Raw genomic sequence first — 20,022 nt, forward strand, 5'->3', positions numbered from 1 at the left:
CCCCTTTAATCTTCTGTTATAGAGACGTGTAAGTAAGTTGTTGGGCACTTGGTTTAAACCGTCATGTATACAGACACGTAGATTTAGCTTTACTTTAACAGAAAATGTGTGTTTCCTGGTTTTAAACTGGGATGATTTGAGTTGTCGTTATTATTACATTTTGTCATCAGCTACAATACATGTTTGTTTTTATAACGTGTATTTTCGTAAACTATAAAGTAGGCCAGACGTGTGTAACCACTGAAGTTATAGCTCACTGTATAACTTCAACGTTGATGTAAACTAGATGTGTCCTTAAAGTCTATTATTCTTATTGTAGTATACTCAGAAGTACACTTTTATGAACTTAGAAGTGAGCAAATTTAGTCCCAGGGATGCAATGTAGACTTGTTTTTTTGGTTTTGGGCTGAATTTCAAATTCCCTCTGGACTGACTGCAGTGGATTCAGATCACCTGTGCTCTGATTAATGAGCAGAAGGCAGTTTGGGCCGTTCCCCTCCCAGCCAATCACGTGTGACGGACGACACTTGACGGTGAACGTCCCTGACACACTGCAGACCTCCTCCTGACAGCGTGCCAGCCAGAAACCTTGGTCTGTTCAGGATCCTGTTTAGATTTCTCTGCTGCTGCATCTCGTTCCAGCTGAAGGAAACTGTGTTTATTCCTCAGCCCAGTTGAGCGAGCACAAGAAGTCTCCAGTCAACCCGGCTACCTGCATCAAGTGTCGCTTTCCTTCCAAACAGTTGGACAACTGCAAGTTTGTTGATCTTACATGAACCAACTGAAACCCATATACACCTTCAGTTAATCCCATTTTTCCCATTTTAGAGCTTGTAAAAGCACATTTCAGTTTGATTATTCCTGGACGAGGTATTTGTAGATATAAATGTTATTGGTTTATGTTCTGATGCAGGTTGGAGCTGGTTTGTGAGCATTTTACTGCCAGTGCCGCCACAGAAGCACCCTTGCAAGTATACCAAAACTACATTGATATTAGAGTACTTGGTATATAAAGTACACAGGAAATATACTCGAAGTTTACTCTTGATAAAATGAAGTGAAAGTATGCAACTATTTTGGGGGAAGAATCAAAAACAAGTCGACCCGGCGTTTCCAGATGTGCAGGACTCTGACTTGGATGACTGACAATCAGACGGACGTTTGATGCATTCAAGTCAAAAAGAAGTCTGTCGGCTGGTGAGTGAGCCTGACCTACATCTAACCGCCGACCTGCTCACCTGTGAACCCGCAGGCCTCCGCCAGCAGGAAGGTGCTCCAGGACATGAGGAAGAAGAGGGCCGTCTCCAGCAGCGGGAAGCAGTGCAGCTTGGTGAACTTGGTGACGTGAGAGTGGAGTTAAAGAACACAAACACGCCGATATGGAAATCACCTTTTTGTGTGTTAATCTCAGAGCGGGTATCAGAGAAAAAGGATATGAGAGCGGTGACGACTCCTGTGGCTGCCCCCATCACAAAAGAGCCGCTGAAAATACCCAGGAAAACCCCGACCGACTTGAAAAAGGCCGAGGCGTCGAACATGTGTGTGTTCGCTCCGGCGGGCTGGTAAGCCACGATCGACCTGAAACACAAAGAACATGTCGTGGCAGGTTTTTGTCTTAAATTGACTCATTTTCAAATGATGTTTTGAATTGATTCACTTCACTAAACTGGGCTCTTTTTTGGGGCAGATCATCCCTGGTCCATGATTTGTTTTATTACATATTTTGCAGAATGGAATACAAAAATTATCATAAACAAGTATTTAAGTAGAAGGTGATGTGTGATCTTCCAGCAGAGGGAGGCAGAGTTCTGTCTACCTGTCAAGTGGAGCAGCGATGCCGAGCGGTGCTGCTCTGTCTCACATGTCAGTGATGAATTTCAACACCAGGAGGGAAAATAAAGCTCCAAACCACAGAGAGACAGAAACACAGACAGAGAGAGAACTTGATCTGTCCCTGATTTCTAACAAGGCAGAGATTTGACTCACGATGAAAGCACAATGGCCACCGCGTCGTTCATAACGCTTTCTCCAAACAGCAGAGCGTAGAGGTCCCCGTCTGCGTGGAGCTCATTGAAGATGGCCAACACCGTCACTGCACACAGATTAAGACAGAAGTTAATTTCACGTATACATTCACGAGCTGCATCACATCATTATGATCAGCAGGTGTTATGTGTCACCTGGGTCCGTGGCAGAGATGATGGCACCAAAGAAAAGGCAGTCGGTGTAGTAGAACTTGTCAGTGAGCTGTCCGACCACCTGCATCAGCTTGACCACGCCGTACATCAGGTTCCTGCGGATGGAGGCCGAGAGACGCGTGACCCACAAGCTCACAACAGATCGATCACAAAGAGCCTGATTTCAAACCGACATGTCGTTAAAAGCTGATGGTGGAAAACTCACCCAATAACGAAACACGAGATGGCAGTGCCAAGAAATGCGTAGGTTATAATGGAGCCAAGATTCCTGAAGAAGTTTCTCTGGAAGAGGGAAAAAAAAAAAGGAGAATAAGCTGAAGGGGGGGAAATAAAGTGAGGAGAGGTCAAACTATGGTGGCCTTGAGGGTCAAAACACAACAAGGTCTCAGAAAACATTGCACCAAAACATCTAAATGGGTTTTCTAATATGTTTTCCAAAATGTTGTAAAGCTGTGTTTTTGAGCAACATTGTGTTTTTTAATGTTTTCCAAAATGTTGTGTTTTCCGAAATCCTTTTTTTTCCCCCCCCGACGTGTTTTGTCAACTGTTGTTGTTTTGTGAAACGTTGTCATGTTTTGACATCTCGTACCACCACAGAAAAAACATCATCTAAACATTTTTTTGGGAAAAAGCAAGCCTGGCTGCTGTTTCATGCACTGAAAAGGTAACGAGTGGGCGAGTTCCTCTCCGTCAAACAGCACCAGAAACACAAACAGATTGAGCCGTTTGTCTGGTTATAAAACAAACAAAGGAACACAACACAAACACCTCTCCGGATCGCTTCACGGCCGAGTTCCTCGCGTCTAAAAAAACTAGAAGTGCTGATTCAGATTTCTCCAGGAAATGAGCCTTTCCCTTACAGACTGTCAGGAGTGAGTTTTGTGAAAAGTAAAACAAAGAATCGAGCAAAAAGGAGGAAAAACACTGTGATGAGTACGCTGGAGGATATAAATGACAGATCATTCTCACAGTTAGATGACACGCAGCTAATTACGACAGCATTTGCACATCAGTTACCGTCCTGCGTGTTTCTAAAGCAGACAATTAACTGAAACGACATGTTAGCGACCGCAGAGACTCGAGCTTCTCTCTGAAGCCGTTAACATTGTGTTTCAAATTGAACTCCCACTGCAACAGACGGTTTGAAGACGCAGTATTTTAAAGAAAAAGGTCAACACGACCCCCTGGCTTCACATTTCCTGAGGCCTGTTTGACTCAGCAAATTCCTCGTTGAATTGCAGTTTCGCTCGACAAAGAAAAAAGCCCGTCGGTTCATAGTTTGGTAATCGCTGCCAACCGTCAGCTGAAAGCATCTTGTAGAAAACTGCTACTACTCAGCACAGACCTGAGTTAACAGCAGCTGGAACAACTGACTGACAGTCAATCAGCTCATAAAGGAATCAACAGAACAACTCTGATCTTTTGCGAAGAATTAAAGTCATCGTTCAAGTGAAAATGTCAAACACTTGCTGGACCCATCGCGTAAAATGTGACGATGTAAACCGAACACGACAAAACAAACTCTGCGGGGTCGCCTCGGGCTTTGAGAGCTCGCGATGTGCATTCAGGTTATTATCTTTAATGTTTATAGATGAGAATGATAAATCTTTATTGACACTGGTCAGTAGCTGCAGTGGTACAGTGCCTATTTATTGACCGACCCAAAACTTTGTCCTGAATCCAGACCTGCAGTACAAGCCTGGTGTGTCGACACTGGATAAAGAAAAGAAGATTTTACTCAAACGGTTCGAATGTGCCGTTGATGGACACTATTCTCCCACAATGCAATGCACTAAGGAAGCTTATAGCCGGGGAAACAGTGAATTATATAACAATAAATAATACAGCTGCTTTAAATAAAAAATTGATGGTGGTGATGAAACAGCTGGTGAAAAAAAACAATCTCACTGAAGTCATTTTGTTTTCTGTTTGTCAAGTTTAACTACAGAGACATTCAAAAGACAAAGTTTGATGGATGTTTGATGTTACGTGAACGCAATTAGCATCAAAACTGAACTAAACGGATGAAGTTTGTGTATTTTTTTTGTATAGACCACTAGCTAAGACAGTATATTGAGACTAGAACTGCTTCAAGTTTGAGTAATTCTTTAAGAAAAAGGTCGAAAATCTCTGATTCCGGCATCTTAAATGTGAATATTTTCTGGTTTTCTTTACTCCTCTGTGACAGCGAAGTGAATATTTTTGGGTTGTGGACAAAACAAGACGTCTAATTGATGTTTATGATCCTCAACATTTTATATCTTAAACCACAAATTGCTTAATCACGGAAAATATCTAACAGATTAATAAACAATCAAAATAATCATTGGTTGCAGCAATTTGTTGACATTTAGTGTTTATGACTATGCCGAATTTCAGTCGGGACCGCAGGCCGACACTGCCATCCAGAGCCACACCGCCTGCACTGCTCAAAGCAGAACCCGAGCTGAACCACTTCACTGTGACCCGAGAAGATGCTCTGCACTTGAGCACAGCACCAGAACATTTCCCCCCTCGTTCATCTGATATCATCCATCACTGTGTAATTGGAAAAGGCGGAGGAGTGCCCTCGCGGTGAGATCATATATCAGATGTCACCAGCTGTTTAAACACATTTTCGCTCTCCATTACTTCAAGGTCGAGGCGCTGAAGCAGCTCCAACTCAACAATCCTCGTGCATAAAAATCACCACCTGCCGTCGCTGAAACGCTCGCAGGTGACGGATTAATGACTGAGAAGTGGCCGCCGCAGGGATTCCCCCGGATAAAACAAATCTGTTGCTCTACTACAATCAGAAGCAGGAGCGTCTCATGTTGCTGGTGTCAGAAGAGGAGACAAAAAGACATCTGCTCTGGACTTCCCCTCGAAAGGGCCACTTATGTTCGGTGAACACCAAACGCTCTCGCTGTGGTCACTGAGGGGCTTTTTTTCTTTAGCGAACCATCTGTCCGATGAGACAGCAGTTTGTGGCAGCATCTCTGGCACCGACGCTGAGGTTTTCACTCGCATCATCTCACCTTCTTCAGGCTGTACCCGGCGTGGAAAATGATCGGAGGCAGCAATATGTTGAAGAACACTTCAGGGTCGAACGTCACCTGCAGGAGAGATCAGAAATTAGAAGAGTTGAGGCGGTAAATGTGGCAAAATTCAGTAACAGGAGAACTGATGCCGTTTGTTTTGCTTTTACCTTTCGCAGCATATCGTTCTGCTCCACGTTGTGAATCTCCCTGGAGTTGATCTCCCCTTTGAGGGTGTACTCGAAGAACTTGCCGCTGACATTAAGCAGCAGGGTGCTGACGGGTCCTTCCTTCAGCGAGCAGCTCGGGGGGGTCTTGTTGTGGTAGCTGGTGGCCGGGATGCCGTAACGCAGGATCACACCTACCAGCAGACCTGCGGATAAAATGCAGGTGAAATATATAGATTTATTATAGGTTTCTAACAGAGATGGACAGAGTACTCGACCCCAGTACTTGAGTAAGAGTGCAAATACTACTGGTCAAAAATTACTCCGTTACAAGTAAAAGTAGCTCAGTCCACACAAAAAAGTACTTGCTTTTAAAAAGGTACTTAAGTACCCAAAAGTACATGCTTTTAAATGTACTTTAAGCAAAGTAAAAGTAAGAGTAAGAGTAAATTTCTTATTTTTCACATCAATGAATTACTATATTTTTTTCTAAAAGAATTTAAGGACCTTTTAACTCTTGTTTCTGAGAATTAACTCTTTGAAACCACCTGCACTGATGTGCTTGCTTTCAGAACCACAATGTTATATAAAGCCTGCAGAAACACCTATAAAAACAGATAAAATGAATGGGATCACAGGAGGAGAGCAGATGTTGCAGATGCAGATGTTTATTAACAATCATTAAAACTGTAACCAAATGAACCTGCACCGTCCAACTAACTCTCTATCATTTAGCTAAGTTGGGAACTGGAACCCCCTCAGAGACCAATGTTGTCCCCAGACCACTGGTTGAGAATCACTGCTTTACAAAAAACTACATCTGATGCAGCCATTGTCGCGGTTTTGTGTTGACAAACGCAGTCGAGAGCGTGGCGGCTTTGGTGGTATCCTTATGGGGAGGGAAGACGTATTTCCGCTTTTACGCAGATCCCAGTGGAGAGCGTGCACTGTGATAGGTTTCCTTCTTTGACAAACACAGCTTGTGTCCAACAGTGGCGTGCGCAGACTTTTTGAAGGGCAGGGGCGAAAAGAAGGGCACTTTAGCGCGCATTTCGGCTCCCAGGAGGGCACTTTAGCACGTGTTTTGGCTCCCAAGAGGGCACTTTAGCGCGTGTTTTGGCTCCCAAGAGGGCACTTTAGCGCATGTTTTGGCTCCCAAGAGGTCAGTTTATCATGTTTTAACCAGCCAAGGGGACAGTTTAGTGTGTTTTGCCAACCAAGAGGGCACTTTGGCACGCTTTTTTGGCTCTCAGGAGGGCACTTTATTGCGCGTTTTGGCTCTCAGGAGGGCACTTTAGTGCGCGTTTTTCAACAATTGGGCCACGAAGGGGGGCGACTGCCCCCCCTGCCCCCCCCTTGTGCACATCACTGGTGTCCAATAGTATTTTAGAAAAAAAAAAAAAAAAAAGAGCAGACCTGAAAGTAACGAGTACTTTTCAGCCTTCCTAGAAATTAACTCGAGTAAAAGTAAAAATATTTGTCTTGGAAATGTATTCAAGTAAGAGTAATAAGTACCAAAGAAATCTAATACTCAAGTAAAGTACAAATCCTCTGGATATGTACTTAAGTACAGTACTCAAGTAAATTCACTCCGTTACTGTCCACCACTGGTTTCTAATAAATGCTGGGGGGGCCAAGAAATCCCCCCCAAAAAAGGAAAGGCCAACAAAATCAAACCCATCCAGTCGATAATGTTCCAGGTGCTTCTGCTGCGGTGACACACAGAGCAGCAGAGCGAAGGAAGAGAAATGAGGAGATGGTACAGCAGAGGCTTGTGGGGAGAGCCAAAGACGGGAATAAAAGGAATGAAGCAGGCAGTGAGAGAACATAAATCCTCTGATCGGACAGCAGTTATCTGCAGGAGACACGGCAGAGGCAAGAGCGCTCACTCTTCCCCTCCTGAGGGTTCAACTCGTACATCACACGCGGCCTCACCACACCAACACTACTAGTGACAGCTTTGTAATGAGTAATCGTTGAGAATAAAACCGCCTGTTGTTTCAGTGTCTTGCGAAATGCACTCAAACGAGGGAGTTCACAAACTTTAGGTTGTTTCCAGTGAAAGGGAAGTTCCATGTTTTCAAACTGGGAAGTACCACAGAAGGAAAAGGAGCCTTTGACAAGATGTCGGTCCTGCGTTCAAACTGCCACCGAGAAGTTCTATGAACGTATTCTGATTCAGTGATTTGTCTTGACGAGCGTGTCACAACATACAACTGAATTAACAAGACTGAAAACACACGATCCCTGTAAAGCCTGCTCTTTATACAGCAAATCAATATTGTCACAAGGTACCCGCTTGGCACCACTGGTCTAAAAAATACAAACAGCGCTTGGACACAGTGCAAGATCTAACTTCATAACATCAGACTGAATCCAGCAAGAACCAGAATGCCACTCCTTCCCTCACCTCCGCCTCGGCCACAGAAACTACTCTTTAACTCAATAAGGCCCGAGCCAATATCAAATAAAATGTGATTATTTAAATCAGCTGCATCCAGATTCTTATTTGCATCCCCATCGAGTTGTTCTCTCTCGTAGATACCAGCCTCGTGAAAGAGTCTGTCTTTTGTTTTTTTTCATCCGTGCATCATTCTTGAAATATCCAAAAACCTGCAATGTTAATGAAAGTGAGAATAAGTTACAGGATCTGTCCCTTTATCTGGATCTACACCGAAACGTAACGGGGTCTATTCTGGGCCGAGACCAAATCCTCCACCCAAGTTTCGTGGAAATCTGTTGAGTGGTTTTTGTGTAATCCTGCTCACGAGCTAAAAAAACCAAACGGGCGAACACGTATTTCAAATAAGAAAAATAAGTAACAACTTGACTGAGGTAATAACAGAAGTTTAAAACTCCATTTCTATGTGTTTATTAACACATATAAAACAAAATGAATGTGCACAAAAGCCCTCATCATAATAACGCGGCCACCTATATTTGGGGTCATAGTAAATCTCAGCTGTAATATCTTAATAACAGTTTCTGTTTCGGGCCTGCTGCCAGGACCTGACCTATATTTGTAGATCTGGGAGATGAAACTACAAAGACCGAGCTGAACTGGAAACACGCCAAATCACAGTTTACTTTTAAAGCATTTAAAAGAAAAACAAAGTCAAAGTCTGACTTTTTTTTTTATATGAGATCTCTGGTTAATGAGTGACGCCTGCAGCACGGACTGACACTTCTGATAAGGTACAGGGAAAAAAACTAAACACGGATGTCGACATTATAACTGAAGCAGCTCAGTTCAACATTCCTGAAGAGATACTGCGACGTTGCTCACCGACTCGTGCTATGTGGTCGTCGGATGGTGAAAGACAGGACTTTTATTTCTGTTGAGTAAAGACTTTGCTGGGGACACGAGTTTGATCTCTGTTGATTTTACAACCGAGCATGTGCAGTTCGGCTGCAGAGCATTTTTTAGCCTATTCAGTGAGTGTTCGGTCATGTTGACGTCCCTGTAGGAATAAAAACATAAACTCACTCACACATAAATACATCCAGCTGATGACACTGATGGATGTGACCGACTCTGCTCTTGGTCCCTTTTAAAAAAAAAAAAGGGACAGTATGTAGTTTTTGGGGAAGAAATTTAAATCAGAAGAGAAAGATCTCTATTTGTGCGCCTGAACAAACTAACTGACCTTAAACTGACCTTAAAGGACGACACAATTTATAATATTACTGTCCTTTGGCTGCTGTGGCAAAGATATTTCCCCGCTTGCGAAACAATCGAGGAATTCTGATTCTGAATTCCCTGTCTTTCCACTGTTCTGCTTTGTTTATATGTGGCGGACCCTGCCACCTTTCGAGCTTCCAACAGTGTTCTGGGGACCTTGTTTTCCTCTGAGGACAGCTTGTTTATTCAGCTGTGGAGAGGATACATATTAATGAGTTTGTATTATTACCTCATTAATAATGTAAATCATTTTGTTGTCATTCCCTAACCTCGATGCTCGCTCCAAAACAGACAAACACGGGGCAAAACTACTCAGTGCCACTTTCATTTTTCCTGACTTTTAAGCCTTTAATAACCACAGATCATGATAATCTCCAGGTTTTTTTTTTTTTTAGATGCCTGATCATGCTGGTCAGCTGTAGTCCTGTACTGACTGCACTTTGCACACGCCAAACATGTTTAAATCTTTTTCTCCTGTCTCCTCTCATTCCCTCACAGGAGATAAAACAATAAAGGCTCCCATCAAGGTCACTGTAATCTCATTCATTACCCCCACAGACACAGATACAGGGAGCCAGGGGTGCTGTGTGTGTGTTCCCAGTCAGGCTCGGATGGAGCTGCAGCCTGGTGGAGAGTTTTTTTTTTTTATTATTTTTTTTATTTTTTTGTAGACGAGGCTGAGCGGCCGACAGCACCTTCTAGAAATTAGACCAGCCAATTAGGAGCTGTGTGCGCTGCTGGGAATGCGGAGGAGGCTCGTCGGTGCGTTTTTTTTTTTTTTTTTATTAGATAAATCATCTTCAGCTTTATCTCCTCATCGCCTCTGTGCGCCACGAGGGAGACTGAATCATGCAAAGCCTGCGGGAAGGTGGTGGTGGTGGTGTGTGTTAGTGCGTGTAGCCTGTGTGTGTATGTGTATGTGTGTGTGTGTGTGTGTGTGTATGTGCATGCATTCAACATATAAGCCCATAAACCCTCACCGTAAATCATTGCCAGTCCGGTTTCGTGGAGGAAACGGACCCGTCTGTGCTTGAAGAGCCAGATGGTGAGAATGGTTAAGGTCAGCAGTAAGATGAACGTCAGCAGATTAACGCTGTCCTGTCGGTGACTTTCCTCAGCCTCCTTCTCGGTGGCGAGTTCCTCCATCGCGTCGTCCTCCGCCTTCAGTCCTCCCGACACGGCGCTGATCAGGATCCACACGGGCAGCAGCGTCGTGTCCACCGCGGCGAGGAGGGCTCCGCGGCGCCTCGGCTGTGCGGTGCGAGCGTCCATGGTGCAGGATGCTGCTGCTGCTGCTGGCTGCTGACTGCACACCGCCTCTATGCCATGTCACTGCTGGAAGGTGGCTACAGCTGAGCCGAGTAGGGGAAAACAATCCGGTGCTCGCAGGCTGCCGAGTTCAACCTTTTAAAGGTACACTGCTGCGCGATGTGGAGGGGGAAAGGGCGACGGCGGGCTGAGACTGCGCTGCCCTGCTGGAGGAGCACCGGATCACACACACCGTCCGCTCAGCGAGTCGGCTGGTTTCAACCTACTGAGTCACTGTGCTGGGATTTTTTTTTTTTTTTTGATGATTGTGCAGTTCAGCGCTCCTTTCGTCCCTCAAAACAGGAAACGCACACAGGCTCTGTGTTCGGATGTTAGTAGTCCGTCTTTTGCACGAAAAAGTAAAAGCGCACATCCGCTTTGGAGAGAGAAAGAGAGAGAGAGAGAGAGAGAGAGGCCTTAGTAGAGTGATAGTAGAGGAGGAGGGGGGCAGAAGTGGGATGATACCAGTGGGGGCACAGCTGGAGGGGAAGGGGGGGTGAGCTGAGGGCAACCCAAGACTTTAAAGTGGTACTGATCAATATTGTTAAATTAATCATGGGTCTAAAATCTGGCCAGTGTGAAAGAAATCCCCTTGTAGTGAGGAAACCACCGAGAATAACCACCCGACACCACTGCTCCTCTCAGTGCTACAGAGCACTTTAGCTCCTTTCAGCTCATTGTTTTGGTTGTATGGACGCCTCTTTATTTTGTTCTTTCACTCCCATCAGCCTCTTTCCTCTTGAAGCAGGCAGCTAATTCAGAAGGCTGACATTCTTCTGGTGTCGTCCACAGCCCGGCTCGGTTACAGCAGGGGCTGAGGGGTCGTCCCTGTCCTCTGTGATTTATGGCTTTTGTAGTTTTTTGTAGTTTTTTTTTTTCAGGCAGGCAGCCACGGAGAAGGAGTGATCTGCCACGACACACATACAGATGTGATGTGATAGTCAACACTGATGATGATATGAATAAAATAAAATGACAAATGAAAGAAAATTTACTTTTACATGCACAGAAAACTACATAATGCAATAAACGAAAGACAATAACCCACAAATCATAATATGACCAATTTAAAATACTACTTTGTCCTCATTATTAAATACTTTGGCCATGTTTTACATAAACACCTGACCTTGTAACATACACATATATGACAGATATAAGAAAAAGTATCACAGGTCCCATTTAAATCTCTCAGTCAGACAGAAACACAACTCCAGATGAAAGCCAACCATACTGGATGTGTGAATAGGCAGCTGTTTAACACGATAGCCACTGCCACTTTATTTATTTAGTATTTTAGTTGATCTTGAATAAAGAAGTATTTAATCAGTGGCTGACTCGATGGGAGCTTGGATGTGAGAGGATGCACACGAACAAAGCTCAGTGGGTGATAGGGAAGTGAAAGTGAGGAGGGGTGGGGGTGGGGACGGGGGTGGGAGGGTCATCCAAAAGCCCCTGCGGGGCCCCCAAACAGGTTAATCCAGCTATGCCTCGTGCCGTCATGTGCTACAACGGGGGTGTTTCTGGTTTCACACTGATTTAATATACTATTAATGGACTCTGCTGTCATTCTGCAAGCCATATATTGTGAGAAAGAAAGTGTCGTGGGAGTGAAAAGAGGATGGATTTCTTTAAGGGAGTTTCAACGTGATGCAGTGAGAACACCTGCTGATACATTTCATTTAGAAGCAAATCAGCCATCACATGCACCAGATGCTGTTTTAGCTTATGATTGTCAGCTATATGACAGTCATAACTATTTGATGGTGATAAAGGAAGTCTGGTGGGATGTTCTTAAGTAACATATCTCCACCTCAGCAGGGGTTAACCACTAATTCTGTCTGTTATATTTTCTCACCCGGCCCCTCTTATGCAACACAGTGTATGAAATTTAGCACCCGGATCAGACGCACCTTTTTATAAATCCTTTACCGTACACCACTTCGTCCACACGCTCAGCAGCGTACTTTTTGCTTGTGTTGGAACAATACATCAGTCACTTAGTGGTTTTGTGGTTACACAGAATATATAGAGGGGATGTACTGAAAGGCCCGGCTTCAGAGCATCTTTCAAAGAGGCATGATGGGGGATTACCTATTATTAGAGTGGCCTAGTGGCTTAGTCGCAAGCTAATCTGATGTCTGGTTGGACGGTGTTACATGTTGTTTGCTGTGCATAATTTGTGTTCTTTCTATATCTACAGATCACGCTGCATACACTGCAAATATGTACACCTGGCTGGTGTGTAGCTGAAATAAACCCCACATTTGCTTTATTCTTACATGATTTAAGTTTTCTGATTCATCTTATTTCATTAAGATGATATCATTATTTTATATAAAGTATTATATGTGATCTTCTAAGTTCATGTAAGCAGCTTTCTGTTGTGAAGACAACACCCAGAGAGGTGTGCCCAATGTGTATGTGACGGTGCGTTCAGGGTAGTCTGGTAAATTCATAGATTTTTATTTTATTTCACTTGGTTGTTCCTCTACGGTCACCATTGAAACAAATGGAGGACCTTTTGATTTAAGAGCACCTTACTTTATCATATGCGAGGTGTAACTGTATTTCTTCTACAGCATAAAAATACAGAGGAGAATTTAATGTCATCATCAATGGCATTGTGATTCACACCAAGTCCTGTCTTCAACACCGAAGACACATTTAGCATATTTAATTGAAATAGAAGAAAATATATTTTACCTCTCTGTGTTTTTTGAATTCTATGCACATTAATTCGCTTTAAAAATAAATACACAATAAAAATTTGGGATGCGGAGTTCTTTTTTCTACTGGTTCTGAACGGCTCACGAATGCACGCCTCCCCCACGTGATCCCGTCACTCTCTCCGGACCTGTGATTGGCTGCTGTAACAACTATCACTGTAACGATTGGTTGCGGAACGACGCTGGGAAACAGGAAGCTGAAAAAAAAAAAAATCTTGACAACTCAAGTGCACGTAAGCTTCTGCCTCACATTTACTCGTTTTCTCCAAGCTAACTACGGTCAGGGAAACTGGTGTTATCTGGTCTCAACCTAGTAGACCAAAATGGGGTGCTTCTTTTCGAAGAAATCCAAAAGAAAGTCACCAGAAAAAGAGGATCCTACGCCGACGACGACGACTGTTGAAACTACGACGACAAGCAACGCTGTTCCCCTTGGCAACAACACCGACGAGGCTCCGAAGCAGTACAGCTGGGATAAGAGGGAAAAGGTAACGCGTAGGACTGTAAACACATAAAGTAATAGGATACAATGACATAAACTCATACCTGGTGGTTAATAGAGGTCTGAGGTTAGCTGCACCCGACTGCTTGTCATTTTAACTGGTGTATTAAGTCGCTTACAGGTGGCTACTGCACGTTCAAGAGGCGCAGCTAGCTTTCGTGACATTTAACGTTTCACTACTTCATAGATAAAAAATGAAACCATTATTTGTTTAGCAAAAACACAAAACGTTTAGCTGCTTTTTACGAGTGTCAAGTCAACCTGTTGTACACTCGTGGCTGTATTTGTATTTCTATCCTGATTTCTCGAGCGCAGCACCTGTGAGGGTAAACGAACAGTGTTTACACGCTGAGATTGACCGCGCAGCAGTGAATTATTAGCCCACCTGGTCCCCGAATATTCAGCTTCACATGCTAACTGTTACCTAAGTTTCCAGGGGAAGCATGCAATGCTCATTATAAGTTGAAAACACCCCCGAGACTGTCTGTCGCTTCATGCATCCAGCGTTATCTCATTATCGGATTACTACCACAGCACCGTGGAGTTCACTGTTCCTCAGTTGACCGCATTTAACTTGTTTCGTTCAGACATTAAGGGCGTTAACTAATAGGCGGTCTAACTTCCGTTTTGACTCATGGGATGTTGCAGTTTGTTTGTGGTTACATCATGTAAAGACAGAAGGTCACGTAGTATCCGGCTGTGGAGTCAGAACATAGTCTGAGACGCACCTGCCAGCCTAAAACACAGAGACCTCAAGGTTAGGGAAGCCAAAGGTGAGGTCTGTCTGAGTCTGGGTTCCTTCCCCTCAAAATCTCAGTTTCAGACGTCTTGTTTCTTTCATTGTGGTGACAAAACATTGAGTGCATTGCAACAACTGTTTTTGTTTGAGTACTTTCAATTTCACCTTTGAAAAATATTTCTAAATATTCTTATTCATCAGGCTTCGTTCTTGCCCTCGCTTTTGTAAGCCTCTCTGTAGTGAATGATGCTGGTGTGACTCCCATGGGGGGTTGAAGGTGAAAAATACATGCCCCTTTCCTTTAAAACTTTCTGTTAAAATTAAAACTATTCTCTCCAAGATGGGTGAAATTTGCTTATCTCTTTAGTGACCCTTCACCCATCAAAAAAGTCGCAACGGTTGCGGATGGATCCATTGTGACCCGTGCAAAAATAACAACATGTCAACTGTTGCCATGATAAAGACAATTTATTTCTGTATGGCGTTGGCTGACCAGTACAATGCAACGGAGTACCACTTTATCTGTGATGACTTATTTGCTAATCATAGACAAAAGAAAACGTAACATCTCATTTACAATCACTGCCGCACGGTCAAAAACTGATTGCCTCTTCCCAGTCTGCAACACCTGACTCAAGTGATTATATGACCTCCGCCTCCCTGACATCACAACCCCAAGTGGTGAAACGTTTACAAAACAGGACAAAACAAAAAGGGCTCTTACAATTTCTTTCTCTTCTGAATTTCTCTGACCCTTCACACGAAAGATCAGGCCTTTCAATACGCTGTCGAAAAGAGGAAAGATTATGAAATCACAACAGGTGCCAGCATCTCATAGAAAATGAGTACTGAAACCACCTGAAATAAGCAGAATCAATATGTACAGTCAGAGTTGGGAAGGTTACATAGAAATATGTTCAGATATAGTTACTAATTACCTCTTAAAAAATATAGCCAGCAAAGTAATACATGTACCGCAATATTACAGTAATGCAACCTGTTTATTGTATGTTACTTTTGGTTAACCTCAACCTTAAAACACAATGCACTCTTGCATAAATATTTATATGGTTATCAGATGATGGCGGTGGAAATATATCAGATACACAGGTTGTTCAAAACATCTCTAAATGTGTGTTATTATACTCATCTATATCTTTCTCTTTGCCCAGGTTGATCCTAAAGACTACATGCTGACAGGGCTCAAAGATGTCACGGTGGGTCGTCTGCCCGGCAAACTGAACGGCCAACAGTTTGTCATCCAGGAGTGTGAGAACTGCAACATCTTTGTGTTAGACCATGCAGCGACTATCACCATCGATGACTGTGTCAACTGCCGCATTGTTCTCGGACCCGTCAAGGGCAGTGTGTTTTTCAGAGACTGTAAGGACATCAAGTGCGTGGTGGCCTGTCAGCAGTTTCGCACACGGGACTGTAAAAAGATGGAGGTTTTCTTGTGCTGTGCCACTCAGCCCATCATCGAGTCGTCTACGGGGATGAAGTTCGGCTGCTTTCAGTACTTCTACCCCGAGCTGGCCTTCCACTTCAAGGACGCCGGGCTCAGCATATTCAACAACAACTGGAGCAACATCCACGACTTCACGCCTGTGTCCGGAGAGAACAACTGGAGCTTGTTGCCAGAGGCTTCAGCGGTTCTGGATTTTGTACCAGCCCCGGATGCAGAGTCTGAATTCAAGTCTGTTCGAATCTCTGGTGACCCCACACGCAGCATTGTGCCTTTGACAAAGGGAGGGAGGCGTAAGGACAGCGAAGAGTCCTGCCTCTTTGTTTTCTTCGCTGGAGAGTACACCACTGCAAATGCCCGCAAAATGATTGATGAGGTGAGAAGAATACAAAAAAGGATGTGAATGTGAGGAGGTTTAACTTCATTTAACACCAGCGGTTATGATGTACTGACGAATGTTATCTTTTTTGGGATGGTGGCAGTAATGATGCATCCGACCTTATTTGGTGATAATATAATGCACTGCTTAAAGTAGGGGGGCAGTCAGCCATGTTTTAGCTTGTGAAAAGTTGAAAGTGAAAGAAAAGCAAAACCAGGCACAACCAGCGTGCACTATTGTCTAGCCAGAACAGAAGTTGAAGTATCCAAAGTTAAATTTAGAGAACTGTATATTTAACATTCGCCTCACTTGAAATGATCAAATAGAGCAATTTAAAGCTGGTTAACAGTCAAATCAGACGTAACACACATTCTTTACTCAAGTAAAAGTACAGATCTCTCTCTCTCTCTCTCTCTCTCTCTCTCTCTCTCTCTCTCTCTCTCTCTCTCTCTCTCTCTCTCTCTCTCTCTCTCTCTCTCTCTCTCTCTCTCTCTCTCTCCTCTCTCTCTCTCTCTCTCTCTCTCTCTCTCTCTCTCTCTGTGTGTGTGAAAGACATTTCTACCAGCCATTTCTGTAAGAACTTACCTGAACCTCACTTCACATTAACATAATTCAAAGATTAAACCCCTAAGAAGATTGAACTTTAAGGTCCAATCCGTAAATGCACCAAAAATATATTTGATTGTTGAGTCTCATCCTCCAAGAAAGGGAGTTTAATCTAACAGGTCTTACCAGACTTCTCCTAAATATACGAGTCTCCGGTTGAGGCTGTTGCGCCTCAATTCACTCAATGTGTTCGACTCACACATCAGCATTTCATTATGGAATTCTCACATATTCCATTTGAATATTTCAAATGTTTGAAGAATGACATATCTGAAATGTGAAGCCGCCAAGCTCAACTAGCTGTGTTGCACCTGAAACATTCCAGTGATGTTTGTGTCATCGCCAAAATATGCGTTGCTCCATCAGATTAGCATTAGACTGGATCCACAACAGTTGCATCTTGTCACAAGACTCTTCTTTAAATGTTCTCTTCTGTCTGTGTGTACATGAAGGATTCTTCAAGTACCTGATGGTTGACTGAAAACCTTCAGATTTTTATTATTGAACTTTTACCATCTCACACAGGCATCTGCTAAAGGATTTGTGCTGATCCAGACAAAAGAAGTGTCAATGCGACCTGAAGATGTGAAGCGAGTGTTTCAGAACAGTGCAGAGGACCTGGTGGAGTGGATCACCAAAGGTACTGTCCTCTTTTTTTGTGGTCTTTTCATTTTCAGCTGCTCAGGAGTGTTGCTACGTTTGATAGATTTTATCTGACAGAGTTGTTTCCAGCTCGTTTCTAGCAGGCTCATCCATATTTACAGTATTGAGAGCGTCAATTTGTGTTTTAGGTACTGTAACAGAGCAGGGAAACAAGCACAGTGAATCTTAAAATGTCACTTTGTAATCCAACAGCTCTACATAATGCTTTGAATAATGATTGTTCCGCTTTTACATTGGAAACTCAAACAGCTCATGTTTCTTTTGGTTTCCATCCTCCATTTAAATTACTTCTCCAAACACCAGTCTTCTGTTTTTTTCAGAAGTAAAAAAGTGATTTGGTCATCATGCTGACATGAATTTGGTTATTACAACATTGCTGACTGCAAGTTTTCCAGCATCGATCTGGTATACATTTCAGAAATCAACTGAAAGTCTCAGGATCCCCATTTTAGTTGAAAGCAGTTTCACAACCGAAGTGTGTATTAAAGTGGCAGTGAGGAGGGAGGCCTGTGTTTTGCTGTAGTGTAAATGGAGCTGTGGAGTCGTAGAGCAGTAGAGAATTACTGTCGGATTGTGACTTTCACGCCTTGCTACTACAGGTCCTGTCATCGCCCTCGAGCTGAACGGTGACGGAGTCGTGGAAGCCTGCAACAACATCGCTCATGAAGTGTTCAGCGGGACCAAGGTAGGCGCTGTATTTGTTGCCTGTGTCTTTTCTGAGTCCAAACAGATGAGTTCTATTTCTGTAGCACAATATCAAATATTTTGTCTTTGTGTTTCTCAGGTTTTTGTCTCTGATAACAAAAATACATCCTGTCGAGACGTGGACAACTTCTTCAACTTCGCTGACATGCAGATGGGCCTGTGAATGAGTAACAAATTCTAAACTGCTCATCAGACTTTCAGTTTGATTTCCTAAACCCCCTGCCGTCCAGCTCAGTTACTGTCCTCAAAAATTAGGTAGGAAGGAAAAATATTAAGGACTGTGTTTGATAAAGCCTTGGATAGAAACAATTGAGTTCATCAAGCATGAGTCCGCAGAGGACTCGCTGTACACCACTTAACATCCACTAGTCGCTCAGAGTGCTGTGAATATTTATAGTTCTATGAATGTATTCTGTAATTCTGTTGCTTTTATCGATTGTGAATGTAGCTCTTTGCTGTAAATGTAATTCATTTTAATTTAAAGCTTTGTTTTTCTTTGCTGTCTGAAAACGTCGTTGCAGTGAGGAAAAAAAAAAAACCACGAGCACAAGAATGCCTGAGGGAAAATATTTTATATATACATAGATCATATTTTTTATTTCTTCCGAGGATTTATTTGTGTATGTGGTTTAGATAATGGACTTGTTCAAAACGTGTATATTTGAGACATGTTGTGTAGACGATAACTACATCTTTGTTAATATCCGTTAGGCCAAAGTTGACTTGTGGAAGATTGAGTGTATCTCACTGTTGTATCTCATTTGGATTAACTGATCAGTTTACACCAAACAGTGTAAACACATGCTGGGTGTCGATGTAGGCAACTCATGGAATTTATTTTTTATTTTATGATATTTCTTTTATACTCTTTAACACATGTTTTTGTATAGACACATCATTTTTTTTTAGTTAAGGTTCCATAACATGTGACTTCAGGTTTTTCACACGTGTACTCTCAAAGTGAAATGATTGTAATATTACTTATAGGGTGACAAACATGAGCCGATGCATTTATCAGCAGTTTAATCACAGTATAGTAAATAATCTATCCTCCAGAGTTAGTGTAGTTTTAGTTCTTGTCACCAGCACAGGGTTTCCAGTTGTTTATATGAGGAGCATCCTGCTTCCTCTTTGTAGTCTGATCTACATGTCTCCTACAAGAGCTCCTAAAGTTTAATTTGATCATGTTTGAACACGCTGTAAATGTAAATACTCCTGTCTGTCTGACTGTGTATTCTCTGTCATGCTGGTAAAACATTCTGAAAATTACTCCCCAATTTAGTAATTTATTTTTCTTGGTGCTTAGAAACGTACTCCAGTGTTTCTTTGAAACGGGGTGAATCATGACTTTGAGTTAGAGAGTTCATCAACAATGTGCCGTCTTCCTCGGTGAATCAGTTTCCACCTACTGAAACAGCACTTGTCTCACTTTATGTTTGTTCCAGTCAACAGCTTGACCTCCCCCAGTCCGTCCTGAGGCCTATCACCGATTCATTTATCACGTTGCAGATTCAGTTTAAGCTAAATTTAGCCGGACACATCAAACGGTTTTGTACAGTTGCCTTTAAAAAAGAAAAAGTAAATAGGGACTTCTTGTGATGTACTTTTTGTATTTGTAAATCTTTTGTACCTGAGCATCCAGTTTTTGTAGAGCGATTTGTCTTAATGAATGCACATTTGTCTGTAACTTGTTGTTTCTACACTTAAATGACACCCTGTCTTTATAATATGACAGAGTCACATTAAAAACCTACATAGAATATCTGAAAGGAAACTTGTGAACGTGTGGTTATTGAATACAAATGTGTGCCAGAGGACTGTTGCTGTTGTGGTGTATGCCTGTAAAGAAATCGAGCGCCCCC

At 42.9% G+C, this 20,022-nt stretch overlaps 2 protein-coding genes across 3 annotated transcripts in view; one reads left to right on the forward strand and one right to left on the reverse strand.

Annotated features, from left to right (window-relative positions):
- The window catches only part of slc9a7 (solute carrier family 9 member 7), a 32,800-nt gene extending 22,019 nt beyond the window's left edge, over positions 1-10,781 (reverse strand). Inside the window, exons 1-8 of one of the 2 annotated variants that reach the window (XM_030432721.1) lie at positions 10,045-10,780; positions 5,386-5,588; positions 5,216-5,293; positions 2,404-2,480; positions 2,181-2,293; positions 1,987-2,092; positions 1,437-1,578; positions 1,239-1,344 (exon numbers count right to left, since the gene is read on the reverse strand). In XM_030432721.1, coding sequence (XP_030288581.1) covers positions 1,239-1,344; positions 1,437-1,578; positions 1,987-2,092; positions 2,181-2,293; positions 2,404-2,480; positions 5,216-5,293; positions 5,386-5,588; positions 10,045-10,336 — 1,117 coding nt within the window. In that variant the 5' untranslated portion in view covers positions 10,337-10,780. Of the gene's footprint in view, positions 1-1,238; positions 1,345-1,436; positions 1,579-1,986; positions 2,093-2,180; positions 2,294-2,403; positions 2,481-5,215; positions 5,294-5,385; positions 5,589-10,044 lie in introns of both variants that reach the window. The other variant, XM_030432722.1, reaches the window with a different exon arrangement.
- Positions 10,782-13,263: 2,482 nt separating this feature from the next.
- On the forward strand, positions 13,264-19,929 carry rp2 (RP2 activator of ARL3 GTPase). The gene is made up of 5 exons (XM_030434336.1): positions 13,264-13,589; positions 15,515-16,183; positions 17,318-17,432; positions 18,055-18,140; positions 18,240-19,929. Exons 1-5 carry the CDS (start codon positions 13,425-13,427, stop codon positions 18,321-18,323), a joined length of 1,119 nt encoding a protein of 372 aa, XP_030290196.1. The 5' UTR covers positions 13,264-13,424; the 3' UTR covers positions 18,324-19,929.
- The last annotated feature ends 93 nt before the right edge of the window (positions 19,930-20,022 follow it).

Source organism: Sparus aurata, chromosome 11 (assembly GCF_900880675.1).
Source record: "Sparus aurata chromosome 11, fSpaAur1.1, whole genome shotgun sequence".
Lineage (NCBI taxonomy): Eukaryota > Metazoa > Chordata > Actinopteri > Spariformes > Sparidae > Sparus > Sparus aurata.

What these genes read in the sequence shown, in the direction of transcription:
- rp2 (XM_030434336.1), top strand. Translation starts at nt 13,425, where the DNA reads ATGGGGTGCTTCTTTTCGAAGAAATCCAAAAGAAAGTCACCAGAAAAA. An exon ending in CCCGCAAAATGATTGATGAG is followed by an intron (nt 16,184 to 17,317) that starts GTGAGAAGAATA and finishes CATCTCACACAG; the next exon opens with GCATCTGCTAAAGGATTTGT. An exon ending in AAGTGTTCAGCGGGACCAAG is followed by an intron (nt 18,141 to 18,239) that starts GTAGGCGCTGTA and finishes TGTGTTTCTCAG; the next exon opens with GTTTTTGTCTCTGATAACAA.